Below are 27263 nucleotides of genomic sequence, written 5' to 3'. Positions count from 1 at the left end.
AACAGCCTAACACCCACTGGGCTGGATGGCAATTAACCCTCTTTTCATATTCAAAGCAATTCAAATCACCACTAAGTTTGTGAAGTATGACAGAATAATACACAACTAAACACAAAATAAGTGGGGAGATTTTAACAAGCAAATTAGATCACTCCCTCCCTTTTATCAAATAGCCAAAAAAGAATCTATCCCAGAATTATCATGAGGAAAGTCTCTAAAGATAATGGGAAATAATCGTGCAACATTACAATAGTTTTTATTACTATAAATTTCACCCCAAAAGCAAATGAAATAACTAAAGCCAAGTAGAAAAAATTTTCATCCTCCAAGTGATAAAACAATTTTAACTATTCACTCATTATTTCACTTACTTATTCAGTCAGCAACTACTGAATGCACATGTACCAGGAACTATACAAGAAACTAGGCATACAGTAAAGAAGAATCAGAAAAGGCCCCAGACCTCAGAGCTTACAATATTGTGGGAGAAGAAATAAATAAGTAAACAAATAATGTCCAAAAGCAGTATTAAAAAATGAGGGAGATCACGCTACTTTTAGGAACTGTAATAAAAGCACCACAAAGCAAATATTTATTTACATTAAAGCAAAGGCCCTAGGTGGGCTTCCCTCATAGTTCAGTTGGTAAAGAATCCACCTGCAATGCAGGAGACCCCAGTTCGATTCCTGGGGCAGGAAAATCAGCTGGAGAGGGGATAGGCTACCCACTCCAGTATTCTTGGGCTTCCCTTGTGGCTCAGCTGGTGAACAATCCGCTTGCAGTGAGGGAGACCTGGGTTCAATCCCTGGGTTGGGAAGATCCCCTGGAGAAGGGAAGGGGTAACCACTCCAGTATTCTGGCCTGGAGAATTCCATGGACTATATTAAGTCCATGGAGTCGCAAAACTTGGACACGACTGAGCAACTTTCACTTCACTCTTTAATTACTAGATACAGAGATCCACTGACATCCCTTCTAGGATTCATCTCAATCTAGTCCATTTTTCATAAGCAAGAGTCAGATTCTCACAAACATGGCAGACACCAGACCTCACCTACCAGGTCCTTCTCAGCATCTCTTCTGATTCTAGTTCCTCCTGCATAAGCCACAAACACAAGGTCTCATCCAACAACCCCTTTTCTATGATACCCTCGCTGTCTTGAACTTCCAAAGGTTAAATATAACACTAGATTGTCCCAACTGTAGGCAGAGTTGGAATATTTTATACCCAAGAGAGAGGAAAGTGAAGCCATGTCAAAGACAGGGAGAAGCAAAGGCCTAACAGTACCAAGGTGTACTTTCAGCTTCAAATGAACTGAGAGATAAAGTTTACATCTTAAATAATCAATTATCTTCACATACAGAGTGCATTCTAAGCTAAAAGTTGCTCCAGAAAAGAAAGACCACCCTGAGGGCTTGTTCCTGACCCTTTTAATTCCTGGTGAAGGCAAATCAATTAGTGGGAGTAAGTGAACCAACTTCCAGATCTGTAACCAGATGGCAGTTAGTGGTATAGCTACAACAGACACCATCTCCTTCATCCCTTCACTATTTTTAATGTTTTATCTTGCCTTTGTTTTCTCTCAAAGCTAGCATCAAAATTAATTTGGATAGCACTGCATTTCTCTAAACTGTATAAACTTCTTAATACAGTATTATTCTTTCAGTAATCCTATGAAACTTCAAATATGTAATACAATGCCCAACACAGTGCACCTATCCTGAGAAGATAAAAACTGACTGAAATTACATGTGTCAAGTAAAGATTGTTTCTAGAATCTAGTCACATGACTTTAAATTGGTCCCAAAAAACTCAAGAGACAGAAACAAACATTTGTTTCAGCATTCCAAAAATATAACTGTTTTGTAAAATATATTTTTGCTACTTTTTAAGAACCACACATCAAACGTTAAATTTCAAACATAAAGACCATCATGAAAGATGTTAGCTTATGCTGTTGGGTCAAACTGATCTTGGAGTCATTGGAATGTTTCTCTTGTCTATTCTTTGCATATGTGAACTTAAGGAAATTTTTGTAACTGTGTCACTGACTGGGAAAACCACAGTTCTGAATGTGCCTTTTATTAATACATGCACATACATGTTCACTCATGTAATACCACTTTTGAACTGTGGTGTTGGAGAAGACTCTTGAGAGTCTCTTGGACAGACAGGAGATCAAACCAGTCAATCCTAAAGGAAATCAATCCTGAATATTCATTGGAAGGACTGATGCTGAAGCTCCAATACTTTGGCGACCTGATGCAAAGGGCTGACTCATTAGAAAAGTCCCTGATGCTAGGAAAGATTGAAGGCAGGAGAAGGGGATGACAGAGGACGAGATGGTTGGATGGCATCACCAACTCGACGGACGTGAGTCTGAGTAAGCTCCAGGAGATTATGATGGACAGGGAAGCCTGGCGTGCTGCAGTCCATGAGGTTGCAAAGACTCAGACACGACTGAGCGACTGAGGGAAGTGAACTGAGGGAGCTGAACTGAACTGACTGAGGGAACACACTGATACAGCACATGGATGTCTAGGTTTCATTAAATGTCAAAGCATACTCATCTGTTCAGTATGTGCTCTTATCATAAAATTAACTGAACAATGCTCAGTGAAAATAAAACAAACTGTAACAGTGAGACATGTTATCATTTGAGTTCTGAGTACAGCTGATAGTGTTAGTAAGTCAAACTTCTAAAAAATCTTCTACAGAATTTTATGAGCCTCTAAATCATTTATTTTTATTTTTTAGAGACTATATACAATCAAAAGAAAAAGAAATCAAATGCTGAGACTGATAAAAAGATCCAACTGTTTAAAATGCTGGAGCCTACTGATTTCATCCAACATGCTCATTTAAAGGTAGCAGATACAAAAAGCAGAAGTGGAACCAGAACTGAAGAATTTTGACTCCTAAATCTTTTTATTACACTACATGGTCTTATTTAACAAGGTTCTTGCTCTAGAATTAAGTGAACCTCCTATTAAGAAAGTTATCATTTTCTCCCTAAAACCGTTGTAAAGTTAAAGATGTGCTTCACACAATTGTTAACTGAACCTAAAGTACTATGAGAAAACTGAAGTCACTGTCCCCAGGTACAGTGTAGCTTATGCTCTGAGGAGACAAGTAAATATACAAAAATAACCAGGATAGATTTTCGGGAAAAAGGGAGAGGGGAGGTGGATCAAATGGTACAAACTTGCAGTTTTAAGAAGCACAAGTTATAAAGATCTAATGTTCAGTATGGTTACTGTTAATAATACAGTACTTTATAAAGTTGCTGAGGAGATCTTAAAGATTCTCACAACAAGAATGTGTTAATTATTTTGATTCTGGTAACTGTTTCACAATGTATGCTATATCATGACATTGTATACTATATCTGTCAATAAATAGTTGTCAATTAGTCCTCAATAAAGCTGAGGCAAAGACGGAGAGAGGAGAATAAGCACTCAAGAACAGTACTACGATGTTCAGGACGGCAGGATCAATCCTGGGTGGAAAAGAAAAAGGCTCATACTTGTTCAGCAATAAAAGACTATCCCACTGTTGGAAGTTAAGACAGCAGAAAAGCAGCAGGAAAACCTTGGACTTTGGACCTACTATAGCCTAGGAAGTAAAGAATCACACATACTCTGTTAGACTGAGATCTACCAGTCTCCAGTTACTCGTTCCCTGTGACACTTTTGTCACACAGACCACAAGCATGGAAACTACGTGAACAAATGCAATGAAGCAAGCTGACCTTGCTTATATCTGCCAGTCAGTTATAATAAACGCAAAAGCTATCTGAAGGGTTTCTTGTGATGTAAGAATTTAATCAGAAGGGCCCAGGAGTCACTAATTCATTACTTATTAAAGTTGTGAGCAAATGTATCGCTAAGACTTCACATTCAAGTACAATTTACATAAAATTATCCCCCACATGTAAATATTTCTCATCCTCAGATAACTCCTTCAATAAAATTTTGTTCCTAAAAACTGAGCTACAATGGAAACTTAAGCAAATTTTACTGCAAACATGCAAAAGTATGGCATTACAACATCCAATGTATACTCAGCTATATTTAACCTCTCAGGTCAATACATGGAGTATATTCCAAACCAAACTTGATTCTTGCTGGTTGCAAGTCAAAGGACCTGATGCAAGATGGAATACATGCTTGACTGTTCTTGGTCAACACACATGCATCTTTAAGTACATACGCGTTAGTAAAGTCTCAACCTATGGTTCTTGAACTACCAGTGAATCATGAGGAACTTGCTGGTAGCCTAGTACTACCCGATAAGCAGAAGCAGAAAGCTGGGTAGGGATGGTGAGGGGTGGCGGGAACAATCAGGTGCAGTGGTCCACCAAATGAAGATAAACCATTCAGGTGGTCTGCAGTAAGGAAAAATGAGAGAATCACTAAATCAGCAAACTGGTCATCATGCCCAATTAATATGATCATGTTGCTTACCAAAACCAACCTAATGCTTTCTTGCAACAAGACTGTGTTTCAGTCAAAAATCACAAGAGAGATAACTAATTGATTAACATAAAAGCAAAAGTTCCTTACTACTGTTATTAACACCCAATAATTATTCTCACTGGAAGACTCACCTGGATATAGTACTACTAGCAAGGTGCTTCCAAAGCTTTGCATTTATAGTAAGAAAATCAGATTTAAAAATCCACTGATTAAAATTTCTCCCTAAGAAAGACAGGTATCATAGACTAGGACTATCAAAAATCAAGGGAATGACAATTCCTATATTTCTAATGGCTTAAATCTTCTGTTCATACTATGTAACTCTAGACACTGATTTCTAAATATAAAATCAGAGATGAAAAAGACAGCTCATTTAATAGCCATAATAAGACTCTTCATTTAAAATTCCAACGTAAGTTCCCAGATAATCTTATCTGGGAAAAAATTTCAACCCTCTACTTAGTAGAAAATTGAAAATGAGTGGGACAAGCCCATGGGAGGAAGCAAACGAGGCAGGGGCTACCACATACCACAGCAGCCTTCAATGTAAACTGGGGTGCTTAATTCTTTTTTAAAGAAGATTCAGCTTGCCTCATATGGCAGTATTTTCCAACTGCAGTTTCCCATCTAATTTCAGTTCTCATACCTACTGAACCTACAGAGGTACCCAAAGTACCACTGTATTTCCAACCTACCTTTTTTGGCTGTATATTTTCCTTTTGGTTCTTTCCACACAACTCCATTCCTCCTAGTAAAATCAGCCCCTTTCTGCTTTACATCAAGTAAAGCTTCCTATTTCACAGTATTTCTCTCTCCAATTGGTATGAAATGTTATGCATCCTCTCATAAAGCCCCAGAGCTCACCAACCCAGAAAAACATGAAAGATTTTTACTTCTACTGCCACACGAGGGATAAAACGAGGAGACTTAATCTTTAGTCCCAGTCATGTTCAATTTGCTTTTTTTTTTTTAACCATAGGCACAGCCCTAAGAGAAGCAGCAAAAGAAAATTCAATAAACAACGTAGTGAGATGACAAGTGTAAGTAATACATGAAACACTGGAAATATATAAAGAATAGATTTGCATGATATTCTTGAAGAAAGTAACTGACGTCTTGTAGAGAAAGTGTCTGTTCTGAAGTACACCAATCTCAAAGGGGCCGTTGGTATATTCTGGAGTTGGACACCCAAGAAGTCTGTCTTATATTAGGATATGAGTACCAGACTATGACTAGAATTTCCACAACCACACTAGAATGAAAAGTTCAAATGCAATTAGATCTATCAGTTTCACAGACAGACCTGTTTCCCAGTAACTCAACAAAATTCAGTATACTAAGTACTCACTACAGTCAGGTCCTGAAAGGTGATTTCTCATTTCTCCACTTTGTGAAAATTTCATAACTCAATTCTTAGTACTTTCCTCCTCTTTTCACTTACTTATAGCCTTCATTCACTTTTACACCTTCAGTCAATTTCCCCAGCTGACTCCAAAATCCACATTCATAATCTTGAACATTTAGGAGTTCCATATCTAAACTTCAAAATGATGTCTCAACTTAAAAATTCTTCTGTCAATTAAACTGTAACATACTGAAAGGCTGCTTTCTCCAGATAGCTCTTTCTTATTCTCCAAAATCTGACATGCCACCTCAGTATTCTTGGTTTACCCAGGTTCACAAATGAGATTATTTTCTATATCCCCACATCCAAAAAACCACCAACTCTTGCCATTTTCCCCCCTAATGTATTCCTCACTCCAGTCTCTTCCCACTGTAAGCAATCCTTTATCAATGCATCTGGAACTTGAACGTGCATGGGAACTGTTGGGGAATACCATTAAAATGCAGATTCTGATTCAGCAGTTTACAGCCTGGGCCTGAGATTCTGCATTTCTAACATGCGCCCACCTGATGACAAGGCTGCTGGCTGAAGAACCACACCTTCTGGCAGCAGAGGCCACCCTGTGTTCCTTTATTCTCTCAGCACATGCACAATTTATTCAGTGGTATTTTTTATCTGTTTAAACAGTGTTTTTTAGTTGTCTCATACATGCACATTTTATTATGCTTTCCTAAAAAAAGGATTCTGACATACTCAAGAAATAGGATAATGATTCCTTTTTTTGGAACAACAGCAACCAATACAAAGTTGGGCATCCTGTGGGTTCTCAATGGTTGCTAATTGTAAAATGCTTCCCCAAAAAAGACAATACTCATCTCTTGATTAAGAAACTGAAAGGGGTTTATGGATCACCTGTCAAATTTTAAAAACAATTTCACTGCATATCAACCTTTTCATTAGATCTGACAGAGGAAATAAGCTTAAAACAGCTTTCTATTCATAGTTAAAGCAAATGTTAGCTATCACATTTGTAAATTATTGGTTATAGATTTATTCTTTATCCATCAGTGATTAAAAATAAATTTAAAACTGAAACTATAAGCACAGGCAACAAAGGCACAAACAGATATACTGAACTTCAACAAACTTTTGTGAATCAAAAGACATCATCAGGACATGAAAAGACAACCTACAGAATGGGAGAAAATATTTGCAAGTCATGTATCTTATTGTTGTTGTTCAGACGCTCAGGACCCCAAGGACCACAGCACACCAAGCTTCCCTGTTCTTCACCAACTCCTGGAGATACTTAAACTCATGTCCTTTGAGACAGTGATGCCATCCAACCATTGCATCCTCTGTCATCCCCTTCTCCTCCTGCCGTCAATCTTTCCCATTATCAAGGCCTTTTCTACTGAGTTGGCTCTTTGCATCAGGTGGCCAAAGTATTGAAGTTTCAGCTTCAGCATCAGTCCTTCCAAAGAATATTCAGGGCTGATTTCCTTTAGGATTGACTGGCTGGATCTCTTTGCAGTCCAAGGGACTCCCAAGAGCCTTCTCCAACACCACAGTTCAAAAGCATCAATTCTTTGGTGCTCCACCTTCTTTATGGTTCAACTCTCACATCCATACATGACTACTGGAAAAACCACAGCCTTGACTAGATGGACCTTTGTTGGCAAAGTAATGACTCTGCTTTTTAATATGCTGTCTAGGTTGGTCATAGCTTTTCTTCCAAGGAGTAAGTGTCTTTTAATTTCATGGCTGCAATCACCATCTGCAGTGATTTTGTTGTTTCTGTCACTGTTTCTGTTGTTTCCCCATCTATTTGCCATGAAGTGATGGGACCAGATGCCATGATCTTAGTTTTCTAAATGTTGAGCTTTAAGCCAACTTTTTCACTCTCCACTTTCACTTTCATCACGAGGCTCTTTAGTTTCTCTTCACTTTCTACCATAAGGGTGGTGTCATCTGCGTATCTGAGGTTATTGATATTTCTCCTGGCAATCTTGATTCCTGCTTGTTCTTCATCCAGCCCGGGATTTCGCATGATATACTCTGCATATAAGTTAAATAATCAGGGTGACAATATACAGCCTTGACATACTCCTTTCCCAAACTGGAACCAGTCTGTTGTTCCATGTCTGGTTCTAACTGTTGCTTCTTGACCTGCACACAGGTTTCTCAGGAGGCAGGTAAGGTTGTCTAGTAATCCCATCTCTTTAACAATTTTCCAGTTTGTTGTGATCCACATAGTCAAAGGCTGTGGCATAGTCAATGAAGCAGAAACAGATGTTTTTCTGGAATTCTCTTGCTTTTTCTATGATCCAACGTTGGCATGGATGTTGGCAACTTGATTTCTGGTTCCTATGCCTTTTCTAAATTCAGTTTGAACATCCAGAAGTTCTCAGTTCATGTACTGCTGAAGCCTAGCTTGGAGAATTTTGAGCATTAGTTTGCTAGCACATGAAATCATGCAATTGTGCAGTAGTTTGCACATTCTTTGGCATTGCCCTTCTTTGGGATTAGAATGAAAACTCACTTCTTCCAGTCCTGTGGCCACTGCTGAGTTACCCAAATCTGCTGGTATATTGAGTGCAGCACTTTCACAGCATCATCTTTTAGTATTTGAAATAATTCAGCTGGAATTCTACCACTTCTACTAGCTTTGTTCATAGTGATGCTTCCTAAGGCCCACTTGACTTCGCATTCCAGGATGTCTGGCTCTAGGTTAGTGATCACACCATCGTGGTTATCTGGGTCATTAAGATCTTTTGGTATAGTTCTACCGTGTATTCTTGCCACCTCTTTTAAACATCTGCTGTTTCTATACCGTATGTCCTTTATTGTGTCCATCTTTGCAAGGATTTCTCTAATTTTCTGATTTCTAATTTGCATGATTTCTCTAATTTTCTTGAAGAGCTCTCTAGTCTTTCCAATTCTATTGTTTTCCTCTATTTCTTTGCATTGATCACTTCGGAAGGTTTTCTTATCTCTCCGTGCAACTCTTTGGAATGCATGTATCTTGATAAGGGTTTAATATACAGAATAAGGGTTAATATACTCCTACAACTCAATAACAACAAAGCCCAAACTCAATTAAAAACAAAAAGGCAAAGGACTTAAATAAATATTTCTATTAAAAGAAGATATTCGGGAGGGGGGATCGGGATGGGGAATACATGTAACTCCATGGCTGATATATGACAGCCCACAATGTATGACAAAACCCACCTCAATATTGTAAAGTAATTAGCCTCCAACTAATAAAAATAAATGAAAAAAAAATTAACATACAAGAAAAAATAAAAATAAAAAAAATAAATAAAAGAAGATATTCAAATGCCAAATGAGCACATTAACATCCCTATTACAAAATTCAAGCCAGAACCATAAGATGTCCCTCGCTTTACACCCACTATAAAAGCTATAATTTTTAAAATGGGAAATAACAAGCATTGGTGAAAATGTGAAGAAACTAGAACCCTTGTATGCTGCTAAAATAAATGTAAAATGGTGCATGCACTGTGGGAAAATTTACCTCTAAGAAGTAAACATAGAATTAACATGATCTCTCAATTCCTAGGTTCTCCTAGGTATATATCCCAAAGCATTGAAAACAGGGATTTACTCTCTGTACACTAAAGTTCATAGCTGCATTAATCACAATAGCCAAAAAGTGGAGACAATCCTAATGTCTCTCAACTGATGAACGGATAATCAAAATATGGCATGTATACACAACAGAATATTATTCAGCTATAAAAAGGATTACTGATACTTGGTACAACAGGATAAACCTGTAAGACATGTTAAGTAAAATATACTACCAACAAAACAATAAATACTGTATGATTCTACTTATATGAGATATCTAGAATAGGCAAATTCAGAGACAAATCATAGATCAGAGTTACTAGGGGTTAGGAGGAGAGGGGAGCAAAGATATTGCTTAATGGATCCAGAGTCTGTTTGGAGTGATGAAAACTCTCTAAATACATAGTGATGTTGGTTGCATGCTGTGGATATAATTAATGCCATTGAAGTATACACTTAAAAGTGGTTAAAATAACAAGTTTTATATGTATTTTACTAAAATTTAAAAAAATTAAACTAGAAGAAAAGGGGGAAAATTCAGCATTTTTTTTTATTTTAGCCCCAGTTTAAGCTCTGACTCTGCCATTTGGAAGCTCTGCCATGTTAAGCAAGTTATTTAATTTCTCCCAGCATCAATCCATCTATAAAACAGATACTATCCACCTCCCAGAGTTGTTGAAGACTAAGTGAGAACATAATCAAAATACCTGTTACACAATAAATATTGGATTAAATGGGTAGCTATTATTACTCAAAAAGCATTGTTCTCATCAAGTAGGTGTTAAGGCTGCTATAAATGGATATCCGAAAGAACTCCATGATATTCTCAAGACACTCTGAAATAAAGAAGTCAATGTTTGAGATTTCCCTGGCTGTCCAGTAGTTAAGAATTTGCACTTTCACCGCAAAGGTATGGGTGGGTTCAATCGGTAGTTGGGGAACTAAAATCCCACATGCTGCATGCAGCAGCCAAAAAAACCAAACAAATCAATGTTCAGTATTCAGAGTTCTCCTCCTGTAAACCTAGAAACTGGTGACCACCTTGGTCATTACTCTTGGGATATCACTGAAGGTACAAAATAAATGACATATCCAAAGGTGAGAACCTACTTTGCATTGATACATCACTACTTTCACTAAAGGATCAAAATATGAAAAGAAGGGAATTGGCTGTCTTCAATGAATTTCATTTTATTGTTTTTTTAATCATATATTTCTTATTTTTTAAACTCATCAGAGATTTAATTACTTAGTAAATTCCATGGGCCACAGTTTTGTCTAGAGGACCTAAGTGCCAACCTCAGCATCACAATGTCATCATAAAGTGGAAAACTATACAAAATATGCTGTCTGAAAATGTCAAAACAGCTGGAAATTCTAGGAGTGTGGAAGCTTGCAGAGTACTGTTAAATAATCTTGCATAAATTCTATAATATAACTTTCTTGATTAAAATTAGGCATTTAAAAAATGGTCAAAATAGCTGAAACTCAAAAATTGAATTCTAGGCAAGGTATACCATAAGATACAGCAACTGATTCCAAAACAATACATAACACAAATCTTACGATATTAATTAAGCCATTTCTATATTCTAAAAACTCCTACAAAAATTTCCCAAATTTCTTCAAAATACTGCACCTAGAATGGAAGTTATTCTCAATATACACATTTATTTGCATACTTAAGATTCAGAGGGAAAGGGAAAGTACAGTACCTCAAATGGCCCAAAAAGTTTTTTAAGTCATTTTACCAAGTCTGCTGATATTCAGAAAGTGAAGCCATCCTAAAATGATGATGTTTGCACAACACTGTGGATGTAATTAAATCTGTCATGAAAATCTTAAATCTGTCATGAAAAACACTGGGAAACTGTGCTTTACTCCATGCTGAAAAAAAATTTTTCATAGCCCAATATGTCCAGATTAAAACCACTACTGTATATCTGGAAAGTGAAGGATCTGTGCCAACACCCTTTGGAAAAAGTCTTTCCCTTCCAAACAAAAATCTACTGTAGTAAGCTAGTAACTATTTAACAAGTTAACCTGAAACACTCACCTGGGCTAATTCCTTTAAACCACAATTAACGCTTTAACTTTCATGACAATAATGGAGAATAAAGGCCTCCACAAATTAAATTCTAGAAATAATCCTTTTATCCCACACAGCTCACTCCTTCACCCCAGTTACATCAGTGTCTTGCCTTCTCTCCAAAAATAAAACCAACATTTCACGACTTTTTTCCTAAACTTTACCCTGAAAAGGTAAAGCACAGCTTAAAATCCAGAGAACTCAGTTCTCAAAGAAGCTGACACTATAACTATCTAAGTAGGTACCACTGGTAATAATAAACTACCTAAAGCTAATACTTCTTGCTTTTAAAAGTCCATGCTAATAACATCTGCCGGTCACAAGTCACACCACCAAAAAGCCTTAAAACCATAAATTAGTTCAAGTGCACTACCAACAGGAGAAAACTGTTCAATTAGAATGTTAAAATGAGTGTGAAAAAACTACCTATAACAAGCACACTATCTATACTTACCAAAAAGTAATACTACCTGTAGTCTGGTACCATTAACGATCACCTCACCCACAGGATTTTGACCCTCAATTTGATCTTAACCCAAGGTTATTTTAAACCATGCGCCTTTTATCTTCCTGCTTGGTTTTTACCGCAAATCTCATTGTTAACGTGCCACTGAGTAATTATGCTATGACTTGAAATGCACTACAAAGTACCACTTGCCATGGACAATTTTTTTTCAAGATGCTTTGCTGAGCTCTCAGTTTGCCCGGGATTTAGTCATACAGGATGCCCGTACATTTTAACGAAGTAGCATGGCTAAACATCATGTAATCAGGACATTTGTAAGTCAAAAGTTAGGTGTACATGGAGTTTAATGACAGGCAAGCAACTGGTCCAAATGCCAGCAGGTTAAGAAAAAGTTGTAAACCCACCCACCCAAACGATTTAGTTTAGGAACTTACACCCCACATTTTTGTGACATCTAACATAAGGCTGGAACAAAACCAACACTGTCATATTTGCTATTTCTAAAAGCTGTTTCTTTAACTAAAACATTTTGTCCTCTACACAAGCTATAGAATGGACCCAGTAAAAGGTCATATAACTAAAAGTAGAATTAACTGGATTACTCTTCTCCTATACTACAACATTGATTGAATTAAAATACCTCTCCTCAGCAAACATATTTACAATAAAGTTCAAGTGCGTTCCGTTTCACAGAAACTTTTAAAGTACGAATCCTACTGGGGTAACAGCATTTGTACTTTTATCCTACATATTTTCCTTTACGTAAGATGGATAGGAATTTGACTAGCCCACCCCGACAGTGCACTGGCCCAATATCCCCAGGCTGGAGCAAGAAGCCACGTTTTACTCCGGCAGACCATTTCCCCACCCCTCGTTAAAATAATGCCTGTGGCCACTTGAGACTTCCCCAGCCGAGTTCCAGAAACTTGCAGGTTTAAATGGCCAAATTGGAACCAACCAGGGCAGCTGTCATCTGAAACTCAGGAAAGCGGAGACCAGCCAACTCTGCTGAACAAGGCCGGGTTCGGAGAGATGTGGCGGGGCCCGTCGGAGGGAATGCATTAGGCTCCCCTCCCCACCCCCCCTCCCACCCCCATCAGTTCGCTTTCCTGCAACCCCAGCGCCGCCATCCTGTTCCTGAATAATTAAACGGGCTGGAGAGAGAGCGACGGAGCCAGAGGCAGTTTCTGGTCCGAGTTTCCCCAGCCGAGGCGGTGGGGTCGAGAGGCCGTGGGCTACCTTCCCGGAGCGCGGAGTGCTTGTCTGAGGGCGGGGGGTGGTCAAGCAAAAAAGGGGGGGACCCGGCGGCCGGCCGGAAGCGGAGCGCGCGGAGTGACGTGGAAGAGGGGATGACAAAGGGGCGCGGGGGCCCCGGCCGCGAGGCCCGCAGGGGCCGGGACAGGTGGCCAGGCCCGGCCGGGAACAATGGGGGGCCGAGGCTGCCCCCTGGCGCTCACCTACCTCCGGTGCCCTCCGAGTTCTCGTTGAGGCTGCCCGAGGAGTCGTGCTGGGCGCCCACACACCCGCCCATGGGGGCCCCCGGCGCCTCGTCCGCCACCTCCAGGCGCTCGTCCGGGCCCGCCGCCGCCTCCGGTTCCTCAGGCGCTGCCGCCGCCGCCGCCGCCGAGCTCCGGACCAGCGCTCCGCTCCGCTCGCCCGCCGCGGCCCAGCCTCCGCCCCCCTCTCCGCTCCACCCACCGCCTTGGCTCGGCCCCTTCCTCCGCGCCCACTTCTACCTCAGTCCCCGGGCCGCCCGCCCAGCAGGCCCGGCCCGCGCGCCGCCCTCGCCTCCGGCTCGGCCTCGCCAGGCTGGGGCTGGCCCATCCCGGGCGGGCCGCGGCGCCCACCTCACGCCTTCACAGCCCCGCGCTCCCGCGTGCAGGCGAGCCCCGCGCCGGCGCCCCGCGTCCGCCAGACCCCATCGGCCCCCGCCCCGCGGCGCCGCCCTCCGCATCGAGGCCTGGGCTCCGCCGGGCCCTCCTGAAACGGCCGGGGGGCGGGGCCGCGGGAGGTCGCGCGCTGATTGGCTGCGGGCGGAGGGGCGGGGCGGGAGGCGGGGAGGCGCGGAGGGGTTGCGAGGAGGGCGGGAGCGGGCCCCCGAACCCGAGGGAGGGAGGCTGCTGGGGGTTCCGTCCCCGGGAAGAAGCCGAGAAAGCGGGCGTGGAGGAGGGAGAGGGAAAGACGGGAATGAGCAGAGAAAGCGATGGAGGGAGAGAGAGCAGGATAGGCAGAGCAAAAGTGACTAGGAAAAGTGGAAAGGGGCGAAATGGAGTTTCTGACCCCTCCTCGAGCGTCCTCTCCTTCTGGTAGATGTGGGTCGGGGGCGGGCGGGGGTGGCGCACGGAGGAGTAGTGACGGAAGGCCCGCGGGCGGGTTCCCACGTGCCCGGCGGAGGGGTGCTCCTGGCTGGAGATTCAAGTCCCAGCACCTTTTGGATCTGTGTAGAGTCCAGTGGGTTGCTATCCCAAGTCCGGGCTTCTCCTTGGCCGCCCCATCCCCCTGCCCCCTGCAATCTCTGTGCCCCATTACTAGACGTAGAGGCAGTCTTTGTGGTTGCAAACTGGGCTGAGATTACAGAGGCAAGGCATCCGGGGCTGCGAGAGATAAGCGTGGACCGTAGTTCAGGGGGGCGTGGGTTTGTTTCCTCCTCACAGGATTATTCAGACACAATGCTACTTCTCAAGATCCTGCCTTTAAGAGTCCCAAATCGTCCTTAGAACAAATTGAAATGTAAATAAATAAAATACCCTGCTTTTTCTAAACTAGAATTTGGTACACTGACCACGCCCGACATTCTTGGCCGTTGCTCTCCCAGTCTGAAGCCAAATTGTTAATGGTCCCTCTAGAATTGTGCCAGGATGCCTTAAAATTTTTTTTATCACCTGGCTTGGGTCTTTCTAAAGCTTACTTCTTCCTAAGAGCTGTTTTAACTATCTGCTCCATTTTTATAATCAGATTTCTTTTTTTAACGTCCTGGGTCAGCTTTTGCTTAGCATTAAAGAAAAATTTTCAAGTAAAATACCTAGGAAAGTGGCTCTATGCAGCTTGGAATTTGCATTTAAATATATTTTCATACACTGCTGGTGGGAGTGTAAATTGGTTCAGTCTTTTTGCAAAGCAATTTGGATTGCAGATCAAGAGACTTAAAAATGTTCATACCCTTTGACTCAGGATGGGAATGTAGCTCAGAGAAACAGTCCAAAATGGAGGCAAAGATTTCAGTCCTTGTATTCATTTGACAATCAGATTAAAACGAATGTCCAATAAACAAAACCCTATACTTACATGAAAACAAAGTGCCTTGTGAGAAATAGAAGTCTGCTATAGTAAATTTATACTGACTAATGAGTGTTGTCCTAGGTACTCATGAACATTCGAGGAGCTTATATGCAAGTGACATCTTTGTGAGTTTTCAGAAGGTGCTCTGATATTCAGGTACTGTGTCATAAAGTCTTCTATCTGTTCATCCTCAGCTAAGTATTCATATAGCCAGACAGACATCACTTCATCACTCCCCCGAAGGAAAGAAGCTGCATACTGATAGCTTCAAAGGGATTGCATACTGATAGCTTCAAAGGGATTGCTTTGTCCTAAATTTTGCTCTAAACCAAGAAACCAAGTCCTGTCGGACTCTGCAGCCCCATGGACCATAGAGTCCATGGAATTCTCCAGGTCAGAATACTGGAGTGGGTAGCCGTTCCCTCCCTCCTCCAGGGGATCGTCCCAACCCAGGGATCGAACCCAGGTCTCCCACATTGCAGGCAGATTCTTTACCAGCTGAGCTGCAAAGGAAGCCCAAGAATACTGGAGTGGGTAGGTTATTCCTTCTCTAGCAGATCTTCCCAGGAATTGAACTGGGGTCTCCTGAATTGCAGGCGGATTCTTTACCAACTGAGCTATCAAGGAAGGCCAAGGAGCACTGAGGATTTGGCAACCTTGAGGAGAGAGCAATTCCATTGAGAAATCCTTAGCTGTAGATGTTCTCCACCTTGCTTTCATCTTAAAACAGAGACACATTCCCAGGAGATAGTATTAGGGCTGCTAAACGCCCTACAGAATCTGATACCTGACCTGTACTAGCTATATGATCTTAAATTTCTGTATAGCTCAGTTTCCTCACCTGTAAAACTGGGCCAATAACAATGCTGTAAACGCTGTGGGAACTCATTAGCTCTCCTCTTTACGCTCTTCTAGCATGACCTGTCTAAATTCACTGCATGAGCCAACCCACTTAAGATGTTCCATAGAAACAAGCCTTCTGTGTGTGTGTGCTTTTCTGGTTTTTAATAACATCTTTATTAAGATATAATTTATATTCCATATATTTCACCAATTTAGAGGGTAGGATTCAAGTAAACAGTGGTGCCACTGTGGAAAACACTATGGAGATTCCTCAAAAAATTAAGAATAAAACTGGCATATAATGCAGAAATTCTACCTCTAGATATTTATCCAAAGAAAATTAAAAACACTAACTTGAAAAGATGTATGTACCCCATGTTCACTGCAGCACTGTTTACAATAGCCAAGGTATGGAAACAACCATAGTGTCATCAATGGATGAATAGATAGAGAAAATGTGGTGTATACATACAATGGAATATTATCCAGCCATTAAAGAAGATTTTGTCATCTGTGATAACATGGACCTTGAGGGCATTTGCTATGTGAAATAAATCAGATGGAAAGATAAATACCATATGATCTTATTTATATATGAAATCTGAAAAAAAAAAAAAAAAATCAAACTCACGGAACAGATAGGTGGTTGCCAGAGGCAGCGAGTAGGGTGTTAGCAAAATGGGTGAAGGAGTCAAACAATACAAACTTCCAGATATAAAATAAATAAATAAATCATAATGATGTAAGTCACCTTAAATCATGCATGATGGCTTTAATTAATACCATATTGCATATTTGAAAGTTGCTAATGGACCTTTCGTACAAATGGAGTCATATGAAGTTTTTTGTGACTGATTTCCTTCATGTAGCATAATGTTTTCCAAGTTCATGTTGTAGCTTATATCAGTACTTCATTCTTTTATGACTGAACAATATTCCGTTGTGTGGATATACTACGTTTTGTTTATCTTACATCAGCTGATGAGCATTTAGGTTGTTTCCACTTTTGGCTATTATGAATAAAGTTGTTATGACATTCATGTACAAGTTTTTGTGTGAATGTAGGTTTTCAATTGTTCTGGGCATATACCTAGCAGTGAAATTACTTGCTCATATGGTAACTCTTAAGTTTCTGAGGAATTGGCAAACTGTATTTTCCAAGAAGATCATACCACTTTATATTCTCATTAGCAATTTATAAGAGCATATAAAATGGTGCAGCCATTTTGGGTATATAGAATATCTCATTGAGATTTTGACTTGCATTTCCCCAATGACTAATAATTGCTTACAAAGGTCCATAGAGTCAAAGCTATGGTTTTTCCAGTAGTCATGTATGGATGTGAGAGGTGGACAATAAAAAAGGCTGAGCACCTTTTTCATTAATGCCTTCAAACTGTGGTGTTGGAGAAAACTCTTGAGAGTCCCTTGGACAGCAAGGAGGTCAAACCAGTCAGTCCTAAAGGAAATCAACCCTTGGGTTGAACTGATTCATTGGAAGTACTGATACTGAAGCTGAAGCTCCAATACTTTGGCCACCTGATGCGAACAGCTGAGTCATGGGAAAAGACCCTATTGCTGGGAAAGATTGAGGGCAGGAGGAAAAGAGGATGACAGAGGATGAGATGGTTAGATGACATCACCGACTCAATGGACATGAATTTGAGCAAGCTCCAGGAGTTGGTGAAGGACAGGGAAGCCTGGCATGTTGCAATCCATAGGGTCCCAAAGAGTCAGACAGGACTGAGTGACTGAACAACAACAAGAATATCTCATTCAGTTACATGCATTTCCCCAATGACTAATAATGTTGAGTGTCTTTTCATGTACTTACTGGTGATTTGTATATCTGCTTTTAGAAAAATGTCTACTAAGATCATTTGCCCATTTAAAAATAGGATTATTTGTCTTTTTATATTGAGTAATAAGGGTTTTTCATATATTCTGATAACACATCCCTTAGCAGATATATGATTTGCAAATATTTTCTCCCATTGTGAATTATTTTCTAATTTTGTTGATAGTGCCCTTTGAAGCATGAAAGTTCTAAACTTTGATAAAAAGTTTATGTTATTGGGACTTCCCTGGTGGTCCAGTGGCTAAGACTCCACACTCACAATGCAGAAGGCTTGGGTTGGATCTCTGGTCAGGGAGCTAGATCCCAGATGCTGCAACCAAGAGTTCGCCTGCCACAACCAAAGATCCTTTATGCCATAATGAAGACTGACGATCTTGCATGCTGCAACTAAGACCCAGCACAACCAAATAAATATATTTTTTTTAAATCACAATTTCTCAGAAATTCTGATTCAGTGGGTCTGTGGTGGAGTCATGGAACCAGCATTTTTAATGCAGGCATCAGGCATTTCCTGAGGCAGTTTGGTCCACAGATGGAATTTCACAGAACACATGTTCTTGACAAAACTTGATTCTCCATATTCTCTGCCAACCTGTTTTTACTTTAGTCTTTTTCATCCTCTAGAAATGGCACTATAGTCCATCCAATTTTTCAAGTCTCGAACTTAAGAGTTATTAGTGATTCCCCCATGTTCCTCACCTCTTGCACCCAGCCCATTATCAAATCCTTTATACTCTATCCATTAAATATATTCTGAATCTCTCCTCTTTTTCTCTGTCTCTGTCGCCACCATCATCTCCCACTTTGGCTGCTACAATATTCTCCCAACTTGCTTTCCTGCACTCTTTCTTGCCTTCTCCTATAATTCATTCTCTAGTCAGCAGCCAGCATGATTTAAAAAAATTTTAACAACAAACCTGCACGTACTTGAAGTGTATACCTTTATAAGTTTAACAAATATATACACCTGTGAAACCATTACCACAATCAATATATTCATTCATCACCCCCAAAAGTTTCTTCATATCCCTTGGTAATCCCTGGATGCAAGAAGTGAGGAAGATGGAGGAATCACTAATAACTCTTAAGTTTGAGACTTGAAAAATTGGATGTACTATAGTACCATTTCTATAGTCCAATTTCTGTAATCCTTGTTTACTCTATCTCCCAAGTCACCTGTCCCCAGGCAACCAGTGATCTGCCTTATGTCACTACAGATTACTTTACATTTTCCAAAAGTTTCTGTAAATGAAACCACACGATATGTACTCTCTTTTGTATGACTTCTTTCATTCAGCATTATTACTTTGAGATTCATCCAAATTTTAGGGTTTATTCCCTTTTTTTGTCATCCTTGCTCAGCATGTGTGCTAAGTTGCTACAGTTGTGTCCAACTTTTTGCAGCCCTATGGACTGTAGCCAGCCAGGCTTCTCTGTCCATGGGACTAGATTAGGACTCTGCACATTCACCACCAAGGGCCCAGGTTCAATCCTTGTTCAGGGAAATAAGATCCCAGAAGCTGCCTGGTGCAGCCAGTTAAAAAGAGAGATGAAGAGAGAGTAAAAATAAAAAGCAGAGTCCAACCCAGGGATCCAACCCAAGTCTCTTATGTCTCCTGCATTGGCAGGCGGGTTCTTTACCACTAGCACCACCTGGGAAGCCATCTTCTTGTGCAGGGGCCATGCTAATCTTCTTTGTAACATTCCAATTTTATTATATGTGCTGCTGAAGCAAGCACTAGGGTTTATTCCTTTTAAATACTGAATAGTTTCCCATGGTAGGGAAATGTCAGTTTGTCCAATCACTTGTTGAACTTTTGGGATGTTTCCAACGTTTCATGATTACAAGTAAAGTTGTAAAGTCTATGTATAGGCACATCTTTTTCTTTTTACTGGCTAAGTGCCTAGTAGTAGAATGAATGGAACATATAGTCATGTTTTTATGTTTTGTTTTTTTTAAAGAAGCTACCAAACTATTTTCCAAAGTGGCCTTATCATTTAGATTCCCATTAGTATTATATGAAAACTCCAGTTCCTCTATATCATCACCAACACTTGATTTGGGTCAGGTCTAATAGCTTAGTTGGTAAAGAATCTGCCTGCAACACAGGAGACCTGTGTTCGATTCCTGGGTCAGAAAGATCACCTGGAGAAGGAAATGGCAACCCACTCCAGTATTCTTGCCTGGAGAATCCCATGAACAGAGGAGTCTGGTGGGCTACAGTCCGTAGGATCACAAAAGTTGGACACGACTGAGAGACTAAACCACAAGCACCACCAATAAGTGTTTAGTGACTATCTCTCTGTAGTTTTAGTTTTTGCTTCCCTAATGACTAACGACATTGAACATCTTCTCCTGTTATTATTCACCATTTGTGTATCTTCTTTTGTAAAGTGTATGGTCAAATCTTTTGCCCATTTGTATGCTGAGTTTCTTATTCTTGAGCTTTGAAAGTTCTCTATATTTTCTGGATACAACTCTTTTATCGAATATTTAATTTGCAAATTAGTCTTTGCTTTATATTTTTACTCTCTCTCCATCTCTCTTTTTTAACTGGCTACTCCATACAGCTTCTGGGATCTTAGTTCCCTGACCAGGATTGAACCTGGACCCTTGGTGGTAAATGTTCAGAGTTTTAATCGCTAGACCACCAGGGAATTCTCTTTATTCTCTTAAGAATGTCTTTTGAAAAAACAATTTAAAAATTTTGATGAAGTACAGTTTATCAATGTGTTCTTTTGTAGATCATGTATTTGGTGTCGTATAAAAAAAATTTGCCTAAATCAAAGTCAAAAAATCTTTCTCCCTTTTTTTCTTCTTGGCCCTTTATAGTCTGGGGTTTTACATTTAGGTCTATTATCCATTTTGAATTAATTTTTGCATATTATGTGAGATATGGATCAAAGTATGTTTTTTTGTGAATTTGGTTTTGAATATAAAAATACATCTATCAATATTTAGCAACATTTGTTGACAGACTCTTTTCTCCACTGAACTGCCTTTGCACCTTTAAAAAAAAAATCTGTCCAGTTCTTAATAGTTAAGACATGGAAGCAACCTATATGTCCATTGACAGATGAATGGATAAAGAAGATATATAGATATATATATACACACAGTGGAATACTTGTTGTTTAGTCATTAAGTCACGACTGACTCTTTGGTGACCCCAGGGACTTGTAGCTTGCCAGACTCCTCTGTGCATGGGATTTTGCAGGGAAGAACACTGGAGTGGGTTGCCATTTCCTTCTCCAGGGGATCTTCCCGACTCAGGGATTAACCCTTGTCTCCTGCATTGGCAAGCAGTTTCTTTACCACTGAGCCATCAGGGAAGCCCAGAATGGAATACTACTCAAGACTTTATGCCATTTGCAGCAACATGAATGGACCTAGAGATTATCATCCTAAGTGAAATAAGTCAGAAAGATATCATGTGATATCACTTACATGTGGAATCTAAAGTATGATACCAATTAATTTATTTATAACATGCAAGCAGACTGACAGACATAGAAAACAAGCTTACAGTTACCAAAGGGGAAAGACGGGGAGGGACAGACTAGGAGTTTGGGATTAGCAGATACAAACAGATATATCATATATAGCATAGGTAATCAGCAAGATCCTACTGTACAGCACAGGAAACTATATTCAATATCCTATAACAAATCACAATGGAAAAGAACATACACACATAAATGTATATGTATATACATGTAACTGAATCACTTTGCCGTACACCAGAAACTAATACAACATTGTAAATCAACTGTACTTCAATTTTTTAAAAAAGATTTACCCATATGTGTGTAAGTCTATTTCTGGACTCTCTACCCTATTTCATTGATCTATTTGATATTGATGCCAAGATCACATTCTGCCTATCCTGAAATAAGTCTTGAAATCAGATTGTATTAATCCTTCAACTTTGTTTTTTCCTTTCAAAGTAGTTTTGACTATTCTTTGTTTTTTGCAGTTCCATGCTAATTTTAGAATCATCTTTTCAATGATTTTTTTTAAACCAAACAATACCCTGTAGTGATTTTGATTGAATTAACATTGACTCTATAAATAGACTGGGAAAATTGACACAGGAACAATACAGAATCTTTTGAAGCAGGAACACAGTATATATATTTTTTGTTTATATCTTTTTTAATCTTTACTTTCTCTCAGTAATGCTCTGTAATTTTAAGTACCCAGGCTTTTTTTCTTTTTTGGCTGCACCACGCCACTTGTAGAATCTTAGTTCCCTGGCTGGGCACTGAACCCAGGCTCATGACAGTGAAAGCACCAGGTCCTAACCACTGGACTGCCAGAGGACTCCATAAATACACGAGTCTTGTGTATCTTTTGTCAGATGTACCACTAGAGACTTCATTTTCTGATGTTATCAATAACAATAGTGTTTTTATAGCTCCAGTTACTGCATGTTTGTTGCTAGCATATAGATATACAATATTTTTATTTTTATAAAATTTTTATATTTATAAAATATAAATATTTTATATTTATTTTTATTTTTGGATGTTGATATTGTGCAATCTTGCTAAATCATTGGTCACTTCTTGTAGTTCTTTAGAGATTCCATTGGATTTACTAAATAGATGCTCAGGTTATCTGTGGATGAAGAGAATTTTACTTCTTTTCCAATTGGTATATGCTTTTGTTCCTTGTCTAATTTCATTGGTTAGTAGGCATGACAACGTACAAATATCCTTACTTGTTCCATTCCACTTCACCATTAAGTATGATGCCAGCTCTAGGATTATTTTTAAATAGTCTGACAAAATATACATAATATGCTATTTATCATTTTCAAGTGTTCAATTCAGTGGCATTAAGAGCATTCATGTTTTGCAAACATTACTATGATTTGGTTTCAGAACTGTTTAATCTTCGCAAAAAGAAACCTGGTGACCATTAAGTAACCACTCTCCATTCCTCTTCCTCCAAGCCCCTGGAAACCTCTAAAATGCCACCTAGCTCTATGTTTCTTTAAGTTGACTTTTCTTTTTGTTGCTGAGTTGTAAGAATTAGCTGTAGGTTTTTAACAGATGCCCTTTTTAGATTGAAGAAGTTCCTTTCCATTCATCAGTTCAGTTCAGTTCAGTTCAGTTCAGTTCAGTCGCTCAGTCATGTTGGAATCTTTGTGACACCATGAATGGCAGCATGCCAGACCTCCCTGTCCATTACCAACTCCCGGAGTCCACCCAAACCCATGTCCATTGAGTCAGTGATGTCATCCAAGCATCTCATCCTCTGTCGCCCCCTCTTCTCCTGCCTTCAATCTTTCCCAGCATCAGGGTCTTTTCCAGTAAGTCAGCTCTTCACATCAGGTGGCCAAAGTATTGGAGTTTCAGCTTCAGCATCAGTCCTTCCAATGAACACCCATGACTGATCTACTTTAGGATGGACTGGTTGAATCTCCTTGCAGGCCAAGGGACTCTCAAGAGTCTTCTCCAACACCATAGTTCAATAGCATCAGTTCTTTGGCACTCAGCTTTCTTTATAGTCCAACTCTCACATCCATACATGACAATTGAAAAACCATAGCCTTGACTAGATGGACCTTTGGTGGCAAAGTAATATCTCTGCTTTTTAATATGCTGTTTAGGTTGGTCATAACTTTCCTTCCAAGGAGTAAACGTCTTTTAATTTCATGGCTGCAATCACCATTCGCAGTGATTTTGGAGCCCAGAAAAATAAAGTCAGCCACTGTTTCCACTTTTTCCCCATCTATTTGCCATGAAGTGATGGGACCAGATGCCATGATCTTAGTTTTCTGAATGTTGAGTTTTAAGCCAACTTTTTCAATCTCCTCTTTCACTTTCATCAAGAGGCTCTTTGGTTCTTCTTCACTTTCTGCCATAAGGGTGGTATCATCTGCATATCTGAGGTTACTGATATTTCTCCCAGGAATCTTGATTCCAGTTTGTGCTTCCTCCAACCCAGCGTTTCTCATGATGTACTCTGCATATAAGTTAAATAAGCAAGGTGACAATAAACAGCCTTGACATACTCCTTTTCTTATTTGGAACCAGTCTGTTGTTCCATGTCAGGTTCTAACTGTTGCTTCCTGACCTGTATATAGGTTTCTCAGGAGGCAGGTCAGATGGTCTGGTATTCCCATTTCTTTGAGAATTTTCCACAGTTTATTGTGATCCACACAGTCAAAGGCTTTGGCATAGTCAATAAGGCAGAAATAGATGTTTTTCTGGAACTGTCTTGCTTTTTCAATGATCCAGCAAATGTTGGCAATTTGATCTCTGCTTCCTCTGCTTTTTCTAAAACCAGCTTGAACATCTGGAAGTGCACAGTTCACATATTGATGAAGCCTGGCTTGGAGAATTTTGAGCATTACTTTACTAGCGTGTGAGATGAGTGCAATTGTATGGTAGTTTGAGCATTCTTTGGCATTACCTTTCTTTGGGATTGGAGTGAAAACTGACCTCTTCTGGTCCTGTGGCCACTGCTGAATTTTCCAAATTTGCTGGCATATTGAGTGCAACACTTTCACAGCATCATCTTTTAGGATTTGAAGTAGCTCAACTGGAATTCCATCACCTCCACTAACTTTGTTCATAGTGATGCTTCCTAAGGCCCACGTGACTTCACATTCCAGGATGTCCAGCTCTAGGTGAGTGTGAGTGATCACACCTTCGTGATTATCTGGGTCGTGAAGATCTTTATTGTACAGTTCTTCTGTGTATTCTTGCCACCTCTTCTTAATATCTTCTGCTTCTGTTAGGTCCATACTATTTCTGCCCTTTATGGAGCCCATCTTTGCATGAAATGTTCCCTTGGTATCTCTGATTTTCTTGAAGAGATTTCTAGTCTTTCCCATTCTATTGTTTTCTTCTATTTCTTTGCATTGATTGATGAGAAAGACTTTCTTATCTCTCCTTGCTATTCTTTGGAACTCTGCATTCAAATGGGAATATCTTTCCTTTTCTCCTTTGCTTTTCTTTTCTCTTCATTTCACAGCTATTTGTAAGGTATCCTCAGACAGCCATTTTGCTTTTTTGCATTTCTTTTTCTTGGGGATGGTCTTGCTTCCTGCCTCCTGTACAATGTCACAAATCTCCGTCCATAGTTCATCAAGCACTCTGTCTATCAGATCTAGTCCCTTAAATCTACTTCTCACTTTCACTGTATAGTCATAAGAGATTTGATTTAGGTCATACCTGAATGATCTAGTGGTTTTCCCCACTTTCTTCAATTTAAATCTGAATTTGGCAATAAGGAGTTCACGATCTGAGCCACAGTCTGCTCCCAGTCTTGTTTTTGCTGACTGTATAGAACTTCTCCATATTTGGCTGCAAAGAATATAATCAATCTGATTTCAGTGTTGACCATGTGGTGATGTCCATGTGTAGAGTCTTCTCTTGTGTTGTTGGAAGAGGGTGTTTGCTATGACCAGTGGTTCTCTTGGCAGAACTCTGTTAGCCTTTGCCCTGCTTCATTCTGTACTCCAAGGCCAAATTTGCCTGTTTGTCCAGGTGTTTCTTAACTTCCTACTTTTGCATTCCAGTCCCCTATAATGAAAAGGACATCTTTTTTGGGTATTAGTTCTAGAAGTTCTTGTAGGTCTTCATAGAACTGTTCAACTTCAGCTTCTTCAGCATTACTGGTTGGGGCATAGACTTGTATTACCATGAATGGCTTGCCTTGGAAATGAACAGAAATCATTCTGTCATTTTTGAGATTGCATCCAAGTACTGCATTTCGGACTCTTTTGTTGACTATGATGGCTACTCCATTTCTTCTAAGGGATTCCTGCCCACAGTAGTAGATATAATGGTCATCTGAGTTAAATTCACCCATTCTAGTCCATCTTGGTTCGCTGATTCCTAGAATGTCAATGTTAACTCTTGCCATCTCCTGTTTGACCACTTCCATTCATAGTTTACAGCTTTTATTTTTAATAAAAAATGGTTTGCCAAATGCTTTGGGATAGTTACATGGCTTTTCATTTTTAGTTTATTGGAGAAGGAAATGGCAACCCACTCCAGTATTCTTGCCTGGAGAATTCCATGGACAGAGGAGCCTGGTGGGCAACAGTCCATGGGATCGCAAAGAGTTGGACATGACTGAGTGACTAACACTTTATGATGGATTATGCTGATTAATTTTCAAATATTAAACCTTGGCTAAATCTGACTTAATCATGATGGTTGTCCTCTTTATATACTATTAGATTCACCTTGTTAAAATTATGTTTGGAATTTTTTCATCTATGTTTGTGAAGGATATTTGTCTATGTTTATTTTTCTTAACATTTTTTCTTTAGTTTTAATATCAATGTGTGCATGCATGCTGTTACTCAGTTGTGTCTGGCTGTTTGCAACCTCATGGACTGTAGCCTATCAGGCTCCTCTGTCCATGTGATTTCCCAGGCAAGGACCCTGGAGCAGGTTGCCATTCCCTTCTGCAGGGGATCTTCCTGGCCCAGGGGTGAACCTGCTTCTCCCTCACTGACAGGCAGATTCTTTACTACTGTGTCACCCGGTATCAATAGCATTTCAAGTTTTTGGAAAAAAATTTTCTATATTCTTACCTGGAGAATCCCCATGGACAAAGGAGCCTACCTAGCAAGCTATATAGTCTATGGGGTCACAAAGGGTTGGACACAACTGATGAGACTTAGCATGCATGCATGCAGAATGGTTACTGTTGTGTCACACCAGTGAAATTGCTGGAAATCCACCCTATAGGGTGCTAGAAATTGTCTTACCAGAGTCATTCTGCTCCGAATACCTGAGAGGGAGTGCCTGGGGAAGCTGTTGCTTGCTAGGTGTTGGCTTCTGTGTATTGCAGGAGCTCGATCTTGAGGAAGCTGCTGCCATTGCAGGAAGCTGGTGTTGAAGCAGTTGTGTGTCTTAAAGGAGCTGCATGAGAGAAGCTGTCTGTGCTACAGGAGCTAGGCAATGCACAGACTGGGCACGTCACAGGAACCTGGCCCGAAGGTGACCCATGCTACCGCAGCCAAGGGGAACTGGGAATTCCTCCTGTGGTGTCTCTCCAGTGCCCTCTACCCTTAAAGCTAAACATGTGCTTACTGGCAAAGGCACAATATTTAAAGGGCCCACATCCATTTTCACAAAGCAGGCAATGAAGAGTGATTTTAGATTTGAGATGCAGTAATTTGATAACTGGCATAATTTTCTTTTTTTTTTTTCCCAAACACAACCTCTTTTAATGTACATATAGAAAATATATGTGTTAACCACATTGGAAGAAAAGCAAAATACTGGTTGTAGGATTTGTCAAATTACATTTTTTCCAAGGTGCATTTAGTAACAG

General features: G+C 40.0%; 1 protein-coding gene and 1 pseudogene across 1 annotated transcript in view; both read right to left on the bottom strand.

The window, feature by feature from the left end:
* Positions 1-13938, bottom strand: part of UBTD2 (ubiquitin domain containing 2) — a 58787-nt gene extending 44849 nt beyond the window's left edge. Inside the window, exon 1 of the mRNA XM_065905590.1 lies at positions 13438-13938. Within this exon, the coding sequence (XP_065761662.1) occupies positions 13438-13507 (70 nt within the window). The 5' untranslated portion in view covers positions 13508-13938. The remainder of the gene's footprint in view (positions 1-13437) is intronic.
* Positions 13939-19624: 5686 nt separating this feature from the next.
* LOC136146778 (U6 spliceosomal RNA) lies at positions 19625-19695 on the bottom strand (annotated as a pseudogene).
* Positions 19696-27263: the final 7568 nt, after the last annotated feature.

The sequence above is a fragment of the Muntiacus reevesi genome, chromosome 14, assembly GCF_963930625.1.
Source record: "Muntiacus reevesi chromosome 14, mMunRee1.1, whole genome shotgun sequence".
NCBI classification, from domain to species: domain Eukaryota; kingdom Metazoa; phylum Chordata; class Mammalia; order Artiodactyla; family Cervidae; genus Muntiacus; species Muntiacus reevesi.
The sequence above is the reverse complement of the archived record's forward strand: the minus strand, read 5'-3'. Positions and strand labels throughout refer to the sequence as shown.